The sequence below is a fragment of the Salvelinus fontinalis genome, chromosome 12 (genome assembly GCF_029448725.1).
Source record: "Salvelinus fontinalis isolate EN_2023a chromosome 12, ASM2944872v1, whole genome shotgun sequence".
Lineage (NCBI taxonomy): Eukaryota > Metazoa > Chordata > Actinopteri > Salmoniformes > Salmonidae > Salvelinus > Salvelinus fontinalis.
In genome coordinates this window covers 3595965-3617287 of record NC_074676.1, presented here as the reverse complement: position 1 = coordinate 3617287, position 21323 = coordinate 3595965, and the positions used below count along the sequence as shown (strand labels likewise).

Sequence of the window (21323 nt, the reverse complement as noted above, 5' to 3'; positions counted from 1 at the left end):
GTTTTATTTCTAACTTTAGCGCAGTTTCCTGACTTCACAACCAGGAGAAGATTAGTCATAAAAATGCCGCTTCCTCTAGAAGGCTTGCTCGAGATTGCAACGATTGAACTGTCAAGGGCGGGACCTAAAGAATTTGTGCACTTTTGATTGGCTGATTTTCTAATTGGTCGTTTCACTCACATTTCACATGGTTTTTGTTGACCCATTTGTTGACCTGGGTTACATTATGAATTATTAAGTGATTAAAATGCGTCGCTCTGCCACCACATCGGTAACAGAGTTCCCAAAAAAATCAGCAACAGAAGGACTTCAATTGAGTTGGCCACATCGAGAAGTCATAGTAGTCACAAACCACTGTTGCAGTAGAGCACAGCACAGTACAGTAGAGAACAGAAAAGTAGTGTATAGTTCAGTAACATAGAGTACACATGAATAAAGTACAATATAATACTACTCCACTGGACTTTTCTGTACTGTATTCTACTGTATGGAAATATACTCTTCTTCTTTGTAGTCTACTGTACTGAACTATACTATACTTTTCTCTACTGTACTGTATTGTGATGTCCAAACTTGTGAAACATAGACATCTATGATTGGTACAGATTTGTTCTGGTCTGGACCAACCAAATGTGGTCTTGTTTGGGGTGGAGCTCATTAGAATAATACCCCAGTATGCAAAAGAGGATATTACATTTTCCTACCTTTGTGTACCTATTCAGGATGCATCACCATGAAGAGAATGACATTCATAATTATGCATTTCTGTATTGTACAGATCAGGGACCCATGATGTCATTCTGTTACCGGGTGTTAATCCACTTCACTTACTGTAGTTTAATAACCAAAATATATATTTTTTTTTTCAACTCAAAGGGTCATATCATAGCTGACACACCATTCCTTCTGCAGACATATTTTAGTCTGTGTAAGTGTGTAAGTGTTTTTGGAAGACATGGGCATGTAAAAAACGTAGGGAGATTTTACTGTCATTCCGTTACTAAACTTTGCATCTGCACTGTTCGTCAAGTTAATGTTTTAGTAAAATGTCCAGTGGAAATTGTTAAAAGTAGACTTCTGCATATAGGTGTATGGTTTGTTAAACTTTGCAGTCAATGGTTTTGGCTTGTCATACATTTTAAAGTGAGCCTCCGCGTCACTCTGTTACTTTGGAATTTGTCCGACATGCACTATATGTGGTGATGCTGTTATGTTGGAGGTGCAAGACAAATTTCCTGAAAGGGACACAGTGAAATAATAGTTGTGTGCCTAGTGGCAAGTTTACGTACCACATATTTGTCGCATAAGGCCCGGTCTTAATGAGCTGCTTAACCTACTTCTACTCTCTGCTTACATCCTCTTCTTCCTCCTCTCCCTCCTTTACCCTGCTTTTCTTAGTCTTTACCCTAACCCCTCCTATCCCCAATGTCCATGCCAGACAAACTTATGTGTAAAATGCAATTTTGCATACAGCTGGAACTATCAGTTTGTCCATCTGGGAAAATCATGGTTAACTATGTGTATGACCACAGACTGTAGGGTGTGTGTGTGTACCGTAAGCCAGGTGGTTTGATAAAAAGAGACAAAGAGATAGAATATCATCCTAGTCTCCTGCAGGGACTTAACATTTAGACATTGGGTAAAGAATGTTGCCACGGCAACAAATCCGAATTAGTGCTTGAATGGGTCTAATTCTTTAGCCTTAACCCAGTGGATCTGGAGCCCAGTTCCCTGCACGGCCTACTTACTCATGGGAGCAGGGATCACATCCAACTCTCCAGGGCTCCAGACTAGATCACGGAGCCAAGCCATGGAAAGGGGACAGAATGGCATGGGGGGACGCTAACAAGGACGGGATGGGTTAGAAACTGCCATCAAAACTCTAGTCAAATTCATTAATTTACTCTGGTGAAATTCATTAATTCATCCAGCCATTTATTCTTCCATCCATCCATCCATCCATTCATTCTCCATGGAACACAGTGTGCGCCGAGGCTGAGCTGTACCCTCAACTATGAGAAACGAGAAGGCTATGAGCTGTTCCGTTGGCAGCGATGACTCCAGAGTCCGACTGACTCCCTCATCTCATCTCCGCTGTCCTAAAATGGCCTTGTGTTATGACCGGAGGAGCTGGCTGTAACATTCTGGAAGAGTTGTCAGAGCTAAATCATGGAGCAATAGAATGCGAAAGAAGGGCAGGAATCTTCACCTATCCCTGATCAGTGAATGAACGGGGAGCTATGTGTCAGACAGTGAATAGATGGTAGCTTAATTTAGTAGCTCTGCTTTTTCCTTCAAAACAACGTCCACCCCCCCCCCCCCCCCCCCCCCCCCCTGCCCTACTCCGTGTTGTATTTGACATCTCTCTCCAGCTCCTGAGTGATGTTTGGGAAGACAAAGGCTTGTAATGGAGAGTGTTAGTCAGACAGACAGACCTTCAGGGCCTAACTCATGTGGCTTCATGTCTCTTATTACTCATCCCCTGTACAGACAGACAAACAGACACATGTCCATATCTGTAAAAGCGTTGTAATCTCCCCCTCACTAAGGTCAGATAGCGTTGGCAGGGAGGGAGATCTCTGAATCGGCAGGATGAAAAACAACCCCATTCACTTTACATTTACATTACATTTATGTCATTTAGCAGACGCTCTTATCCAGAGCGACTTACTCCCTCACCTCTCTTGCACCAGCATGTCCTTTCTTTTCACTCCCTTCTCTGTCAATTGTTTTCCCTTCACCTCTTTTGCTTTCACTTTCTCTCACACAAATACACTTGACATCTTTCCTCTCTCCCTCTCCCTCTCTCTCTGTCTCTCTGTCTCTCTCTCTCTCGCTGTCTCGCTGTCACTCTCTCTCTCTCTCTCTCTCTCTCTCTCTCTCTCTCTCTCTCTCTCTCTCTCTCTCTCTCTCTCTCTCTCTCTCTCTCTCTCTCTCTCTCTCTCTCTCTCTCTCTCTCTCTCTCTCTCTGTCTCTCTCTCTCTCGCTGTCTCGCTGTCACTCTCTCTCTCTCTCTCTCTCTCTCCTCTCTCTCTCTCTCTCCCTCTCCTCATCTCTCCTCTCTCTCTCTTCCTCTCTCTCTCTCTCTCTCTCTCTCTGTCTGTCTGTCTGTCCTGTCTGTCTGTCTGTCTGTCTGTCTGTCTGTCTGTCTGTCTGTCTGTCTGTCTGTCTCGTCTGTCTGTCTGTCTGTCTGTCTGTCTGTCTGTCTGTCTGTCTGTCTGTCTGTCTGTCTGTCTGTCTGTCTCTCTCTCTCTCGCTGTCTGTCTCTCTCTCTGTGTCTCTGTCTCTCTCTCTCTCTGTCTCTCTCTCTCACTGTCTGTCTCTCTCTCTGTGTCTCTGTCTCTCTCTCTCTCTGTCTCTCTCTCCCTCATAGACAGACAGACAGACAGACAGACAGACAGACAGACACAGACAGACAGACACAGACAGACAGACACAGACAGACAGACACAGACAGACAGACACAGACAGACAGACACAGACAGACAGACACAGACAGACAGACACAGACAGACAGACACAGACAGACAGACACAGACAGACAGACACAGACAGACAGACACAGACAGACACAGACAGACAGACACAGACAGACACAGACAGACACAGACAGACACAGACAGACACAGACAGACACAGACAGACAGACACAGACAGACAGACACAGACAGACACAGACAGACAGACACAGACAGACACAGACAGACACAGACAGACACAGACAGACACAGACAGACACAGACAGACACAGACAGACACAGACAGACAGACAGACAGACAGACAGACAGAAGGGTGATGCAATGTGACTTGAACTGGATGCTAGTCCTGTTCTCCATTCTCTCATAAATCCCCTGCTTTACCATCTGCTAACACAGTTCATGGACTGTGCCATCACTCCATCCATCTCTTCAAATACATCACGTTTTTCCAGTGTGGGAAATTCATTAGTCTATTTGACTAATGTCAAAATGATGTATTTTTCCCTGAATGTTGATAGGTTCTTTCTTGTTCTCTCCAGTTCACATTAATTCCATCCCCTATGAATAAAACATATATCTCTCCCAATATAATAATAATCATGTTTTTCCACTGTTGAAAATAAGTTACCAGGACTGTTAAACACTTAGTGTACAAAACACTAGGAACACCTTCCTAATATTGAGTTGCACCCCCTTTTGCCCTCAGAACAGCCTCAATTCGCCAGGGCATGGACTCCACAAGTTGTCGATAGCGTTCCACACGGATGCTGGCCCATGTTGACTCCAATGCTTGCCACAGATGTCAAGTTGGATGGATGGCCTTTGGTGCGTTGCAGTTCTTGACACACTCAAACTGGTGCGCCAGGCACCTACTACCATACCCCCGTGGAAAAGGCACTTAACATATCTTTCTTTCCCATTCACCCTCTGAGCGGCACACACACACAATTCATGTCTCAATTGTATCAAGGCTTAAAAATCCTCCTTTAACCGGTCTCCTCCCCTTCACCTACACTGATTGAAGTGGATTTAACAGGTGACATCAATAAAGGATCATAGCTTTCACCTGGATTCAGTCTATGTCATGGAAAGAGCAGGTGTTCCTAATGTTTTGTGCACTCAGTGTATAACTGGTCTAAATGATGTGTGTATGTTTTGGTTCTTCTTCACACTAGATTAGTTCCGTCCCGGAGCTACACGAATGATTATCTCTCCCAATACAATGTTTTTCCAGTGTGGGAAATTCATTAGGCTCTATATTACTGACTCATAAATTAGGCCTGTTTCCTCGAGTGTTGATAGGCTCTTGTGTTCGCTCCAGTCAGTAGCTATAAATCTTGTATCATGCAATGTCTTCTTTTTGTCTTCATTTAAGTATAGATGTGGGATTACTAGGATATTTATCATGAGGTAGTTTGATGGTTATTATTTTTTATAATGAACTCATTTTACTATCGATATGGAGTTAGTATGTATAGCTTGACGTGTGTTTGATGGCTATATTCTCCGTGAAATCTTTAAAAGCAATATTTATTAGGGGACCTGCCCAGGAACATGCCGGGGCCTGCTCAGAGAGTGCTTTTCAAAAGGAGCACACCTTTTGACACGCACCCTTGTATTACAAGATACACTATTTGTCAAGCTTTCTCAAGCACAAGTAGTACTGGCAGTTATTGTCAAAGAAAGACCCACTGTTTACCCTCTGGTTCGCTTTTGAAGGCCTTATATCATATTCCAGGGCTGAACAAGAAGAACTCCCAGCCATATGTATTTTAATACTTTATCGTCCCTCTTTTTTTGAGAGTGTGTCCTCAGTAGCTTTTCTTCCCTGCCTCTCTGTGTCCTACGTCTCTCTCTGCGTTAATATTCCAGTCAACAAAATAAACTGTGGGACCATCTAACAGGCCTGGTGTGTGTGTGTGTGTGTGTGTGTGTAACTGACTGTCCCCTCTTCTCTCCATCCCCAGGCCTCCCCTTCCCGAGAGCTCCATGGAGAAGATGAAGCGGTTTAGAAGGAGGCTGTCCCAGACTCTGAGAGGGAGTCAGACCATCGATGAGTCTCTGTCTGAGCTGGCTGAACAGATTACTATAGAGGAGAACGGCACCAAAGACAGCGGTGTGTGTGTGTGTGTGTGTGTGTGTGTGTGGGCTGGGGTGTGGGGGGGGGGGGGGTTGCGTGAGGGAGAGAGTGTATGTGTGGTTATGTGGATGTAATGTACAGTGCATTTGGAAAGTATTCAGACCCCTTGACTTTTTCCACATTTTGTTACGTTACAGCCTTATTCTAAAATGGATGAAATCGTTTTTTCTCCTTATCAATCAAATGTATTTTTATAAAGCCCTTCTTACATCAGCTGATATCTCAAAGTGCTGTACAGACACCCAGCCTAAAACCCCAAACAGCAAGCAATGCAGGTGTAGAAGCACGGTGGCTAGGAAAAACTCCCTAGAAAGACCAGAACCTAGGAAGAAACCTAGAGAGGAACCAGGCTATGAGGGGTGGCCAGTCCTCTTCTGGCTGTGCCTACACACAATACCCCATAACGACAAAGCAAAAACAGGTTTTTAGAAATTTTTGCAAATATTCAGACATTTACTCGCACCTTTGGCAGTGATTACAGCCGTGAGTCTTCTTGAGTATGACACTATAAGCTTGGCACACCTGTATTTGGGGAGTTTCTCCCATTTCTTCTCTGCACATCCTCTATAGCTCTTTCAGGTTGGATGGGGAGCAGGTTTTCATCAAGTATTTTGCTCTGTTCATCTTTCCCTTCATCCTGACTAGTCTCCCAGTCCTTGTCGCTGAAAAACATTGCCACAGTATGATACTGCCACCACCATGCTTCACTGTAGGGATGGTATTGACCAGGTGATGAGCGGTGCCTGGTTTCCTCCAGACGTGATGCTTGGCATTCAGTCCAAAGACTTCAATCTTGGTTTCATCAGACCAGAGAATCTTGTTTCTCATGGTCTGAGAGTTCTTTAGGTGCCGTTTGGTAAACTCCAAGTGGCCTTCATGTGCCATTTACTGAGGAGTGGCTTCCGTCTGTACCATAAAGGCCTGATTTGGTGGAGTGTTACAGAGATGGTTGTCCTTCTGGAAGGTTCTCCCATCTCCACAGAGGAACTCTGGAGCTCTGTCAAAGTGGCTATCGGGTTCTTGGTCACCTCCCTGACCAAGGCCCTTCTCCCCCGATTGCTCAGTTTGGCCCGGCGGCCAGCTCTAGGAAGAGTGTTGATGGTTCCAATCTTGTTCCATTTAAGAATGATGGAGGCCACTGTGATCTTGGGGACCTTCAATGCTGCAGAAATGTTTTGGTACCCTTCCCCAGATCTGTGCTTCGACACAATCCTGTCTCGGAGCTCTACTGATAATTCCTTTGACCTCATGGCTTGGTTTTTGCTCTGACATGCACTGTCAACTAAAGGACCTTTATATAGACAGGTGTGTGCCTTTCCAAATCACGTGCAATCAATCCATTTTGAGTCTCATAGCAAATGAGTTATTAAATAAGTTATTTCAGTTTTCTTTGTCTAAAAACCTGTTTTTGCGTTGTCATTATGGGGTATTGTGTGTAGAGCGATGAGATAAACATGAATAATATGAATTCATTTTAGAATAAGGCTGTGACGTAACAACGTGGGACAAGTGAAGGGGTCTGAATACTTTGCGAATGTACTGTAAGTCAATGAATAAGACTGTCTGTCTGTGTGTCGTTTGACTGCACACAGCAGATTATTTTTCTCTCTTACATCCGGAACACACACATGATCAGTGTTGCTTCTTCATGTTAGAGTCCAGTGAAGGTTGTAGCCGGCGATGCGTCAAAACAAAGATACGGTGACATAGCTGGTTAGTTATCTCTAAGCTTGGGATGGTCTAGCGCCTGGTGTTGACGGTGGCTGCCATGACGTTGCTATGGTGCCGCCTGTTCAAGGTCTGGAACATTCTAGACTTTCCATGACATTGCCATAGCGACTTGGAGGACTGTGAAAGCAGCCGGGCGTCCTCCTCTTCCATTTTATCTCGTTATTCCTCTCCCGGCTTTCTTAAGGTTTTCCCCAGATCCCCCCTCCTTAAATTCTTCGACAGCTTCAGCTTCCCTCTCCTTTTCCCTGGCTCCGCTCTCCTGTTGTCCTACCAGAGGATGTTGTTTTGTGTGTGTGTGTGTTCACTTTTTGTGTGTGTGATTGTGTTTGCCCACGAGCATGGTGTACGCACCTGTGTATTCTGTGCGGAGAGGGATTGCGTTGGGCAGTCTGCAGTGTGTGTGGGGACAGTACAAGTCTCAGAGAGAGAGAGAGGAGACAGAATGGAGTGGCCAGATGAGATCAGATGAACCCACCATGGTGTCATCCATTGGGATGAATCCTAATATCTTAGCCTTGATCTGATTGTGTAACACAACAACATAACAGCAGCACACAGCAGTAGTAGGGGGATAAGAGATTTAATGTGTGTGCCTGTGTGTGCGCGTGCGTGTGTTATCTAGTAGCTCTGGGAGGGAGTTTGTTTGTGGTCATCTGTTGTGTTGATGGACATTGTTTGTTTCCTCTCTAATGTAATGTTCTTCCTCGATCTTTGATCTTTAATTGTTATTGGCCTATATGACCAGGACTATAGATATCACCTGAGATTGAAGTCATATTTACAGTTTTAGTTCTAAGGTTATGAATTGCCACAATGATGTTTGTTCTTCAAATGATGTATTTTATCGGCTGGGCTACTATGTTCGCTTAGGGTAATTTTGTAATTTGAGTGAACTATCCCTTTAATAGTTATGTCAATCAATCACTGTGGGTGGGATTGTCAGGTGTGGGGGCAGAATGTGTGTGAGTCACAGAGTTGGTACAGTTTCAGACCTGTCAATCAATCTCTGTGGGTGGGACTTTGAGGAAAGGCGGCGTATTAGTAATCTAGCAAGAAACACATTTGTCTAGTCTACTCTTTCAGTTGAGTTTATTGTGTCTAAAACCTAAGCAAAAAGATTGTGTGTTCTGTCAAGTGAACATGGATTCCCTGTTGAGAAACAATACACACTGAACAAAAAATATAAACACAACATGTAAAGTGTTGGTCCCATGTTTCATGAGCTGAAATTTAAAGATCACAGAAATATTCCACACGCACAAAAACACATTTTGGGCACAAATTTGTTTACGTCGCTGTTAGGGAGCATTTCTCCTTTGCCAAAACATTCAATCCCCCTGACAGGTCAAATCAAATGCTATTGGTCACATACACATGGTTAATGCGAGTGTAGCGAAATGCTTGTGCTTCTAGTTCCGACAGTGCAGTAATATCTAACAAGTCATCTAACAAATTCACGACGACTACCTTATTCACACAATGTAAGGGGATGGAATAAGAATATGTACATATAAATATATGGACACAGATGCGCGATGGCCGTGCGGCATAGGCAAGATGCAATAGATGGTATAAAATACAGTATATACATATGAGATGAGTAATGTAGGATATGTAAACATGATTAAAGTGGCATTATTTCAAGTGACTAGTGAGTGGAGTCTGTATGTTGAGCAGCAGCCTCTCTATGTTAGTGATGGCTGTTTAACATTCTGATGGCCTTAAGAAAGAAGCTGTTTTTTCAGTCCGACCAAATGACCTGACTAAAACAAGGTGTAGCCTCCCGACCCTACCTACAGTATGATAGCTGGTGCCCAAAGCCAAGGTGTCTGTGTAGTATGTACTGGACTGAACTGAACTGGTTGTCAAATAGTTCTCTCTACCCCCCCCCCCCCCCCCCCCCCCCCCCACAGAGCCCATGGTGAGGAACGGTCATGGTCGCCCCCCCTCAGCCCACAGTGTTAACTCCTTCCTGCACCAGTACACTGGTCCCTTTAAGAAGCCCCCGCTACGGAGACCTCAGAGTGTCATAGGAGGAGGAGGAGGGCTAGGGTCTCTCATGGCCATGCCCCGCAACGGCAGCCGCCTCGGTGAGACAGACACACACACACACACACACACACACACACACACACACACACACACACACACACGGGCATGGACACATAAGCACACACAGTGTCACTTGAGTCAGGAGAGAGGGCAGGACAGTGGAAACTAATCAGGGAGTGGCTGCTATAGTTCCCAGCAGCAGCAGCTGTGGATGACATCAAGTTGAGTCGATGGAAAGAAGAACCTCACTCATACAGTTATCCAGGACTTGCATTTTTGAAATGTTGACTTCATGTAAAAAATCTCGGTCTCTCTGTCTCTGTCCCGCCTCCCCTTCTCTCCCCCTCTCTCAGACATTGTCCATGAGAACATGAAGATGAGTTCTGATGGAGAGAGCGACCAGGCGTCAGGGACGAGCTCAGACGAGGTGCAGTCTCCCACAGGGGTGTGTCTAAGGAACAGGGGCAACCGGCGCATTTCCGCAGAGGTGAGTCGGACACCCCCTTCATCCCTCCATCGCTACATCCCTCCATCACTGCTTCACCAACTCATACGGAGGAAAGGAAGTGCTGTTTGGGAGCGATTCATACACTCTTGGAGGACAGGTTTTCAATCATTTCAAATGTTTTTAACAGTATCATTTTTTTGTTTTATCTATCATTAGGATGAAACCATTTTGCGAGTGTAGCAAAATGCTTGTACTTCTAGTTCCGACCATGCAGTAATATCTAACAAGTAATCTAACCTAACCCTTTCACAACAACTACCTTATACACACAAGTGTAAAGGAATGAATAAGAATATGTACATAAAGATATATGAATGAGTGATGGTACAGAACGGCATAGGCAAGATGCAGTAGATGGTATAGAGTACAGTATATACATATGAGATGAGTAATGTAGGGTATGTAAACATTATATAAAGTGGCATTGTTTAAAGTGGATAGTGATATATTTATTACACACATTTTTCCATTATTAAAGTGGCTGGAGTTGAGTCAGTATGTTGGCAGCAGCCACTCAATGTTAGTGGTGGCTGTTTAACAGTCTGATGGCCTTGAGATAGAAGCTGTTTTTCAATCTCTTGGTCCCTGCTTTGATGCACCTGTACTGACCTCGCCTTCTGGATGATAGCGGGGTGAACAGGCAGTGGCTCGGGTGGTTTTTGTCCTTGATGATCTTTTTGGCCTTCCTGTGACATCGGGTGGTGTAGGTGTCCTGGATGGCAGGTAGTTTGCCCCTGGTGATGCGTTGTGCAGACCTCACTACCCTCTGGAGAGCCTTACGGTTGTGGGCGGAGCAGTTGCCGTACCAGGCGGTGATACAGCCCGACAGGATGCTCTCGATTGTGCATCTGTAAAAGTTTGAGTTTTTTTGGCGACAAGCCGAATTTCTTCAGCCTCCTGAGGTTGAAGAGGCGCTGCTGCGCCTTCTTCACCACGCTGTCTGTGTGGTTGGACCATTTCAGTTTGGAAATAATAACACAATGTACCGGTAATGTTTTCCCAGCAAACCAACATTTGTTCTGTGAAAGTTCTCAGAACATTTTTTAGGTTGCATCAAATGGTCTCATAACACAAAAACTGTCCAGTCATGCTGATGATTATACAATGTTTGTATACCTTTATACATGAAATGACATGAAATGAAATGTGTTCTAGGAACGTTCTTGCAACGTCAGGTGAATGTTTTAATACAAACATTTTATTATCATCAGCACGTCTGGACAGTTTTTGTATTATGAGACCATTTGCCGTGACCTAACGAATGTTCTGGGAACTTTTACAAAACCAATTATGGTTTGCTGGGACACCACACGCATGTCCACATCAAACTATCCAGATGTTCTCACCTCAGCTCAACACGGGGTGGTTTCAAGTCTTCCTATTGCATATGGATGTTTGGCTTTGAAAAACATTAGACTATAAAGTGCGTATGCTGAGGGATATCCGCTAGGAAAAGAGACTGGTGATTTTCCAGCCAAGTACATAGCAACAAGACCTGCCTTGGGAACGAACAAAAAACTGAAGAGAAAAATCAATGGGCATTCACACAACATCAAAAGCCTCTGTTGATTATTCTCGTGACGTCAACACATGATGTATTGGTTTTCATACTGTAGCATATTGACAGAGAGCACATTTATTCTCTATTGATGTACTGTATGCATGCAAAGAGGTTTGAGCCAGGACTAGACATTGGGTAATCAAGTCTTCTCATCCCTGCTCAGTTTGGCACTCCTCATGAACAGCTACAGCGGTATACACATTCACACAGCAAGTCTTATTCTTAAACTGGGCTCGGTGATGGAACAACTGATTAACAAGTGAGCTTGTGGTCGGATGTTTATGGGTGGGTGTGTGTGTGTGTGTGCGTGCAGGTGGGTGTATGTGTGTGAGGGGAGAGGTGTGCATATTAGAGGTCGACCCATTATGATTTTTCGATACCGATTATTGGAGGACTAAAAAAAGCTGATAATAATAATTTTTTCAATTAAAAAAAAAGATATATTTTTGTAATAATGACAATTACAACAATACTGAATGAACAATGAACACTTATTTTAACTTAATATAATACATAAATACAATCTATTTAGTCTCAAATAAATAATGAAACATGCTCAATTTGGTTTAAATAATGCAAAAACACAGTAAAAGTGCAATATGTGCCATGTAATTAAGCTAACGTTTCAGTTCCTTGCTCAGAACATATGAAAGCTGCTGGTTCAATATTCCCAGTTCTTCAATATTCCCAGTTAAGAAGTTTTAGGTTGTAGTTATTCTAGGAATTATGACGCGTCGACTATTTCTCTCTATACCATTTGTATTTCATATACCTTTGACTATTGGATGTTCTAATAGGCACATTAGTATTGCCAGCCTAATCTCAGGAGTTGATAAGCTTGAAGTCATAAACAGCGCTGTGATTCAGGCACTGCTAAGAGCTGCTGGCAAACGCAGTAAAGTTTGAATGAATGCTTACGAGCCTGCTGCTGCCGTCAGACTGCTCTATCAAATATCAAATCATAGACTTAATTATGATAAAATAAACACAGAAATACGAGCCTTTGGTCATTAATATGGTAAAATCCAGAAACTATCATTTCGAAAACAAAACGTTTATTCTTTCAGTGAAATACGGAACCGTTACGTATTTTATCGAACGGGTGGCAACCCTAAGTCTAAATATTGCTTTTACATTGCACAACCTTCAATGTTATGTCATAATTATGTAAAATTCTGGCAAATTAGTTCGCAACGAGCCAGGCGGCCCAAAATGTTGCATATATCCTGACTCTGCGCGCAATGAACGCAAGAGAAGGGACACAATTTCCCTAATTAATATTGCCTGCTAACATGAATTTCTTTCAACTAAATATGCAGGTTTAAAAATATATATAATTCTGTGTATTGATTTTAAGAAAGGCATTGATGTTTATGGTTAGGTACATTCGTGCAATGATTGTGCTTTTTTTGCGAATGCACTTTTGTTAAAACATCACACATTTGGAGAAGTAGGCTGTGATTCGATGATAAATATACAGGCACCGCATTGATTACATGCAACGCAGGACAAGCTAGTTAACCAAGTAATATCATCAACCATGTGTAGTTAACGAGTGATTATGTGAAGATTTATTGTTTTTTATAAGATAAGGTTAATGTTAGCTAGCAACTTACCTTGGCTCATTGCTGCACTCGCGTAACAGGTGGTCAGTCTGCCTCGCAGTTTACTCGTGGAATGCAATGTAATCGGCCGATTAGCCAATGAAAATTTGAAATCGGCCCTAATTAATTGGATGAGCTAAACACCTTCTTCGCCTGCTTCGAGGAAAACAACATCCGTGGCCAACGTGAGTAAGTCATTTAAGTGTGTTTTTAAGTGTGCAAGACTTCCGGCCCAGACGGCATTCCAAGCCGCGTCCTCAGAGCATGTGCAGACCAGCTGGCTGGAGTGTTTACGGACATATTCAATCTCTCCATATCCCAGTCTGTTGTCCCCACTAGCTTCAAGATGTCCATCATTGTTCATATACCCAGAAAAGAGAAAGTAACTGAACTAAATGACTATCGCCCCGTAGCACTCACCTTAACTAGAGGTTGGTGTAGTACCATATCACCTCCACCTTACCCGACACCCTAGACCCACTACAATTCACATATTGCCCCAACAGATCCATGGACAACGCAATCGACATTGCACTGCACACTTCCCTATCCCACCTGGATAAGAGAAAATACCTATGAATGCTGTTCATCGACTACAGCTCAGCCTTCAACACTGTAGTGCCCTCAAAGCTCATCAATAAGATCAGGGCCCTGGGTCTGAACCCCGCCCTGTGCAACTGGGTCCTGGACTTCCTGACGGGCCGACCCCAAGTGGTGAAGGTAGGCAACAACACCTCCGCCACGCTGATCCTCAACACGGTGGCCCCACGGGTGTGCATGCTCAGCCCCCTCCTGTACTCCCTGTTCGTGGCCAAGCACGTTTACACCTCGATCATCATGTTTGCTGACGACAGAGGCCTGATTGGTGGTAGGCCTGATTACCAACAACGATGAGACGGCCTACATGGAGGAGGTGAGAACCCTGGCGGGGTGGTGCCAGGAAAATAACCTCTCCCTCAACACAACAAAGGTGCTGATCGTGGACTACAGAAGACCGCAGAGAGAGCACGGCCCCATTCACATGGACGGGGCCGCAGTGGAGAGGGTCAAAAGCTTCAAGTTGCTTGGCGTGCACATCAGCGACAACCTGAAATGGTCCCTTTACACAGACGGTGAGGTGAAGAAGGCGCATCAGACTGTTGAACAGTCACCACTAGCCGGCCTCTGCCCAATACCCTGTCCTGAACCTTAGTCACCACACGGGACTCTACCCTGCACTTTAGAGACTCCTGGCCTATGTACATAGTCATAGAACACTGATCACTTGAATAATGTTTACATACTGTTTCACCCACTTTATATGTGTATATGCTGTATTCTAGTCATGGCTCATCCTATATAACTTATTTTGTTATTGTGTTATTTGTTTTATTTATTTTCTATTGCTAGGTATTACGGCACTGTTGGAACTAGAAACACAAGCATTTCTGCAAATCTGTGTGAGCGACGAGAAAACTTTGATAAGTATTTACGTATTTATTTGATTTTTATTTCAAAATAGTGTAGTATGACAGTACAGAGAGAGAGAGAGAGAGTATTATCTGTCAATGTACTATATGACTGGTTTGAGTCTGGTTGTGCGGTGCACTGGTTAAACTCTTGAGACAGGGAAACCCACCGCATGTTCTTTACGACTTGCTGGGCCGTCACCAGGGAGACGTTCGAGGGGGAGCGTCTGATTGGAAGTCCACTCCAGCTTTGTTTATTGGTTGTTTTGACCACAGGACCTCTGGAGATTTGTCAGGGGCTCCTGTCTCTGCATTCCAAATGGCACCCTATTCCCCTATAAAGTCCACTATATGGGCCCTGGTCAAAAGTACTGCACAACATAGGGATTAGGGTGCCATTTGGGATGCGGGCCAAGTGTTCAGGCCATATTAAAAACAACCAAACCCCCAAAAAATGGTAAGCAGCTTATTTCAGGGGGGCTACACTGTAACGTGAAACACCACAAACTCTACCTCTTGTCTGCCTCCTGTAGACAGGAGAGACTGTTTGACTCTCCTCACAGAGTCCTGCTTCTTGTGTGTTGGTTTGAGCCGTCCGATTTGGCTCCCTTCAGGCAGCACAGCTTCAGCCCAGAGCACCACAACACATCCCATGCCTGGTGAGTGGCGAAAGTGTCACCAGGGAGAGAGAAAGGAGCTATACACACACGAGGAGCCTTTCTTTTCCCACTGCTCCATCAATAGCAGATCCTTGGAGCCTCCCTGGAGCCTATCACACAGCTCATACCAGCACGCCGGGGTGACGTTGCCTGTAAGGCACAGAGGAGACGAATAGAATGTATTATCCACCATACGAAATGTATAAAACATCATACACTAGCCTGAAATGCAGAAACTGTTTTGCTAACATTTCACTCCAGGGAGTGGCACGGAGTGGAATGATGACTTTAACAGACTGGTACCCAGGCTGATCATATACATCATACACACTTGAAACACACAGCGTCCAAATAGCAGGAGGGGATTCCCTGTTCTCCGTGACTGAGCCGCCACTGTGTCTGTGGCAGAGTATGTGAGTGGAGCTGGAGCGGAGCGAGGAGCGTGCCCAATTTGACTGGAGCACGGAGCGAGAATCCCAAAGGCTGGAACGTTGGCCTTCCTGGCTGCTGCAATTTTGCTCCAATAGCACCCCGGTAGCGCTCACTTCACGAGCTCAGGGCATGCCCGGCCCAGCATGCATTTGTAGGCTACTTGTTTGCTGCCAATAGCCCCTTGCTTTAGCTACTGTCATGGAGCTCGCTAAATATTTTCATAAAGAAACTGATAACACGCAGGTGCAAAATAAAGAATACCTACAAAGATGAGAACCAAGAGCCATTTCTTGTGATGTGGTTATTTTGCCTAAAAACCTTTATGGCTACATACAGTATATATATATATTTTTTAAAAAAAGAACTCTGTATTCCTGCCCAGCCTGGCAAGAGTGGCATAAAGGGTGTTTAGCATCCCCAGTGGCTCTGCAAGTGTGGAGAGGATATTCTTCACTGCTGGTCTGATCTCCAGGCACCATCGCATGAGCCTGAATCCACAGACTCTGGCAAAACTCGTTTTTTTTAAATCTCAATTCATTCAAAGGCACTGTTTGTTTCATTTGAATTTCATTCTAAGTAAGTCACAGCCTATATGCACAATTTATAGACTATAATGATTTAATCAAATAAAATGTTGCACTTAATACCTCTGACTTCCTACTCGCAAATGCTTCACAATGTATTTCTTTGTAGGCCAAAGCCTTGAAATAATTGAGATAATATATCCTAAATAATTCATTTGCCTTCCTTCTTAGTCTCCCTGTCTGGCTCCTGACCTATTTAGAGTGTTTATATGTTGTTTAATATGACACGTAGCCTATTTGAAATTATGTACACTTCTTACATTCACCTTTTGATGTTTAACTCAAATGTTTTTCTTTCAAATCATATGGTTTAGTTTCAGTACTTCGAAACCAAATGGTAGGTCGAGGTAGTCGCAAAAAATAGATGGGTGTTGGTTAAATTGTGATTTTTAATGAATGGAGTGAATTTGGAGCAGCAGTTTTTTTTCCTTCCCCTGTGACCGTGGAGCGGTTTTTAACAGAGCGGTTGGAAAGGACTTTGAGCGCTGAGCGGGATTTCTTACCCAACTCCTGTAGTGCTAGACTAGGGAGGAAGCATGGCTGTTTTGGGGATTACATCACTGCCTGGGATTACAGACTGTAATGCGTTCCAGATGGGCATCGTTGTACAGGATTAGGACCGGCTGATTGGACGACTGGAGAGGGTGGGGGGTTCAGAGGTCAACACCCCCTTCCCACAATATCGCCAATCCTGGCATTGGAGGGATCAAATTCAACCAATAGCATTCTGTCATTTAGACAAATAGAATGACAGTCCAGGAATAGCCACAATAACACTTACCTAAGGCATAAACATACTGATATTCTATTAACATATGGAGTATAAATCAAAATCCCGCTAGTTACAACATACAACCAAAGGGCAGATGAGGTCATAGTCACATTCAGTCAGACAAACACAAAGGGTCAAGTCAGTCAGTGTCTAAATAGTGTATATATAGGAGTCGACGCCAATAAATTGTAGATTATCTCAACACTAGGTTTATATGACTCAACACTGGTCATTTGTTGAAAGTTCAGTATTTATAGTGTCCCGGTGTGACTTCAGTGTTGCTTCAGAAGGGGTGGGAGTGGATTTAACACAGCCAAAGATATTAACATTCAGTAATCTAACAAATAGAGGAATTGCATTATGGGAAGTTATCCAGGGTGGGTGGGTGTGTGTGTGTTTAGTAGTTTTTATATAACACGTCATCAGGTTCATGTTTTGGGACAAGGCTCGTCTGGGGATAACATGATCCCATGTCTGTTACACAGCCTCAGGGGCCACCCTTCATTATGTACACACACACACTACTACAGATTTTCCCAAACTCGGTCCTGGGCCCCCCTTTGGGAGCACGTTTTGTTTTTTTGCCCTAGCGCTGCACAGCCGATTCAAATAACCAACTCATCATCAAGCTTTGATGATTTGAATCAGCTGTGTAGTGCCTAGGGCAAAACCCAAAATGTGCACCCAGAGGGGAGCCCCCAGGACCGAGTTTGAGAAACCCTGGGCTAATGGAGTCTAAAGTAGGTTGTTCATGGGGCTAGCAGCGGCTGTGTTGGTCCAAGGGTCTCTTCCACCATTTAGTTAAAGGTCCACAGTATTTGTTTGGCGCTTGCTCTGTTTACCTAAGGTTTAACACCGTGTGTTCAGGATTTACACTCGCGTGTTTACTCACTGTTTTCACCGTCTCTTTCTCTCTGTGTGTCTGTCGTTTTTTCTGTCTGTCTCTGTCGATCTGTCGATCTGTCTCTCTCTCTCTCTCTCTGGTCTCTCTCTCTCTCTGGTCTCTCTCTCTGGTCTCTCTCTCTCTCTCTCTCTGGTCTCTCTCTCTCTGGTATCTCTCTCTCTCTCTCTGGTCTCTCTCTCTCTGGTATCTCTCTCTCTCTCTCTGGTCTCTCTCTCTGGTCTCTCTCTGGTCTCTCTCTTTGTGTGTGTAGGATCTGAACAAGCGTCTGTCCCTGCCTGCCGACATCCGTATCCCAGACGGTTACCTGGAGAAACTACAGCTGACGAGCCCCTCCTTTGACCAGCCCCTCAGCCGCCGCTCCCGAAGAGCATCACTGGTGAGAGACACACACACACACACACACACACACACACACACACTGGGGAGATGGGAAGGATGGGGGAGATGGAGGGAAAGGAGAGACATATCTATCTATATCATATATATATAATATATAAGCCCCTCCTTCAACCAGCCACTGAGACGCCGCCTCTAGGAGAGAAACAGAGCGAGAGAAATAGACAGACAACATGTAGATCAAAACTGTGTGAGAGAAGACTGTAAGTCGGTCAGAGAAAAACAGATCGAGAGAGACTTTTGGGGAGAGCGAAAGAAAGTGCGACTGAAGATGAGAGAGGGCTCACACCTGGACTGTCTCTTCTGTTGTCATCTGTTTACATCTAGCCTCAGAGTGACCTGCGTCAGCACCGCTGCATAATTGTACTCCATGTTCGTGTTTATGCTTCGGGCATCTGTCAGCGAGCACACTGCATAATTGTGTTCCGTGTGTGTGTGTGAGTGCATGTGTTAATGCTTTTGCCTCTGTCAGGATGAGAATAGAGGAACAGTACGGTTCTCTGTTCTGTTGAGCGAATCACATGCTTCCACTCACATGCACCAAGCTGCCTCTCCTCTGCTTCCTCTCGTGCCATATGCTAATGGTCCATCCAGTGTTAGATGGAATTAGCCCCAGTCAGTGGAGGAAGGGATGGGATGGAAACATATAGAGCATGCACATACATGTGCACGCACGCACTCACTCACGCTCTCTCTCTCTCACACACACGTGAGGCCGTTAGAAGGATTTGTGAAGTGTGTGCATGCCTGCGTGTGTGTGTCTGTGTGTGTGTGAACCCGTCACTGCTAACGAGGACATAAGTCTCATTAATAATATTGTTTACTCCTCTCTTTTTCCTCTCTTAGTCAGAAATTGGATTCGGCAAGCTGGAGACCTACATCAAACTGGACAAATTAGGAGAGGTGTGTGTGGTTTTCCACTCTTGTCATCTCCCAAATCTCCCGCTATCTTAAAGGCCACACCTGCTCGTCTCCCATGGTCATTAATCAGACTTAGACACTCAGTCATTGCACCTTCACCTGGTCATTGAATGGACAGAGACCTTGACCTCTACTCTTAGCTGAAAATCAGTGTGTGAGGGGATCAGTTTGAGCAGAGGACAGAATCTCAAATGATCTTGATCACATAATGATTAGTTAAAGGGGCAATCTGCTGCATCCATTTTTGGACGTTTAAATGAATTATATATAGCCATTGATTCTTGAAGAATACAACTTATAAATGGCTCATGAGCTCAGTTCAACTGTCGTTCCCCATCAGAATCTACAATATATGGTTGTTTTACTCCACTGTTGGTAAACATTGTAATTGTGTTGTAAACAAACTCTGTATAGCAAAAAAATTATACTAATAATTAAAATCATGGATGGTCAGTCTTTGCATTCATAAACTCTGTCTATGAATTTGAATGGGTACATTTTGCCAGCCCCGTCCCTCACCTGTTTTCCAGAATAGCTTGTTGTTTGAACGGCACATTTCCCCTTTAATTAGGATGCAAGGTGATTGGTAGATCCGTAACTGTGCGCAGTCCGAAGGTAATATAGTTGATCTCAGACGGGCACAATCACTTGTCTGTCCAATTGGATCTGTTAGTTCTTTCATCCCTCTTTCCCTCTCACTCCCTTTCTCTCTCTCTCTCTCTCTCTCGCTCACTGTCATCCTTCTCCCTCTCTGTCTCTCTAATCTCTCATCCCTCTGGTTTTATGGGGGCCGGAGTGTAACGTGGTGTTTAAGCCTAACCCCTAAGTAAGTGAGGTCTCACTCAAAAGTTAAAGTTTCTCACCCATCTCTCTATCCCTCCAGGGGATGTATGCTAGCAGTGTTTAAGGGGGGGGAGTAAACTGATAGACAACCTCTCTCATCCCTCTCTCTCATCCCTCTCTCTCCCCAGGGGACGTATGCCACAGTGTTTAAAGGACGGAGTAAACTGACAGACAACCTGGTGGCTCTGAAGGAGATCAGACTGGAGCACGAGGAGGGAGCACCTTGCACTGCAATCAGAGAGGTGTCCTTACTGAAGGACCTGAAGCACGCCAACATAGTGACCCTGCACGACATCATCCACACAGACAAGTCCCTGACGCTCGTCTTCGAGTACCTGGTGAGAACAGCATCCCCTTTCTGACGCCGCATATCACTGAAGACGGGACGAATAGGATGCGACAGCGCGTGATCGTTTCGGGAACAGTACAGCCTGGTCAAATCAATCAAATCAAACGCTCTTTTCTCACATGCTTTGTAAACAACAGGTGTAGACTAACAGTGAACTGCTTACTTGCGGGCCCTTCCTGACAATGCTGAGAGAAAAAAATAGAAAAAAAAGAATAGAAAGACAAGGAATAAATACACAAGGAGTAACGATAACTTGACTACGCTCTACCTGTACCGAGTCGATGTGGAGGGTACGAGGTAATTGTGTCGTGGTGTTTCTCTGTTGCTGCTGCATCCAGTGACTCCTCTTGTCTTCTCTCCTGCAGGACAAGGACCTGAAGCAGTACATGGACGACTGTGGGAACATCCTGAGCATGCAGAACGTCAAGGTGAGTGTCTACAGTACACTGCAGGCTGCCCGCCGAGGCCTCCCTGTCTCCGCAGAGACCAGGCTCCTTCTGTAGTAGAGAACATCCTCTCTCTGCTGGTGACTAGCGCAACGTCAACTCAAAGAATTGAAGTGTGTCACACCACAAATGGAAGTTCTCTCTGGGAAAAATAAAGTTATTCTTATCGAATGGAGATTTTAGGGAAACTACTACACCCTTTTTTCCCCCACTCACATAGCTTCGGATAATAATACTTTTGCTGGTGTTTACACAGTTGCGAGTATCTGACTACCTTGAGAGAGCTGACCATCTTTGTTGTTTTGGCTCAGATATTCTTGTTCCAGATCTTGCGAGGGCTGGCGTACTGTCACAAGCGGAAGGTTCTTCACAGAGATCTGAAGCCTCAGAACCTGCTCATCAACGACCGAGGAGAACTCAAACTGGCCGACTTCGGTGAGAGATCTGTTCTCATTCTGCCCTGGGTTCTAGGGGTTGAAAACGCTGGTTGTTC

General features: G+C 44.5%; 1 protein-coding gene across 1 annotated transcript in view; it reads left to right on the top strand.

Annotated features, from left to right (window-relative positions):
* LOC129866643 (cyclin-dependent kinase 17-like) overlaps positions 1-21323 on the top strand; it is a 47751-nt gene that overhangs the window by 21555 nt on the left and 4873 nt on the right. Inside the window, exons 2-9 of the mRNA XM_055939417.1 lie at positions 5448-5596; positions 9265-9441; positions 9757-9890; positions 18126-18251; positions 19118-19174; positions 20164-20373; positions 20750-20812; positions 21142-21265. Coding sequence (XP_055795392.1) covers positions 5448-5596; positions 9265-9441; positions 9757-9890; positions 18126-18251; positions 19118-19174; positions 20164-20373; positions 20750-20812; positions 21142-21265 — 1040 coding nt within the window. The remainder of the gene's footprint in view (positions 1-5447; positions 5597-9264; positions 9442-9756; positions 9891-18125; positions 18252-19117; positions 19175-20163; positions 20374-20749; positions 20813-21141; positions 21266-21323) is intronic.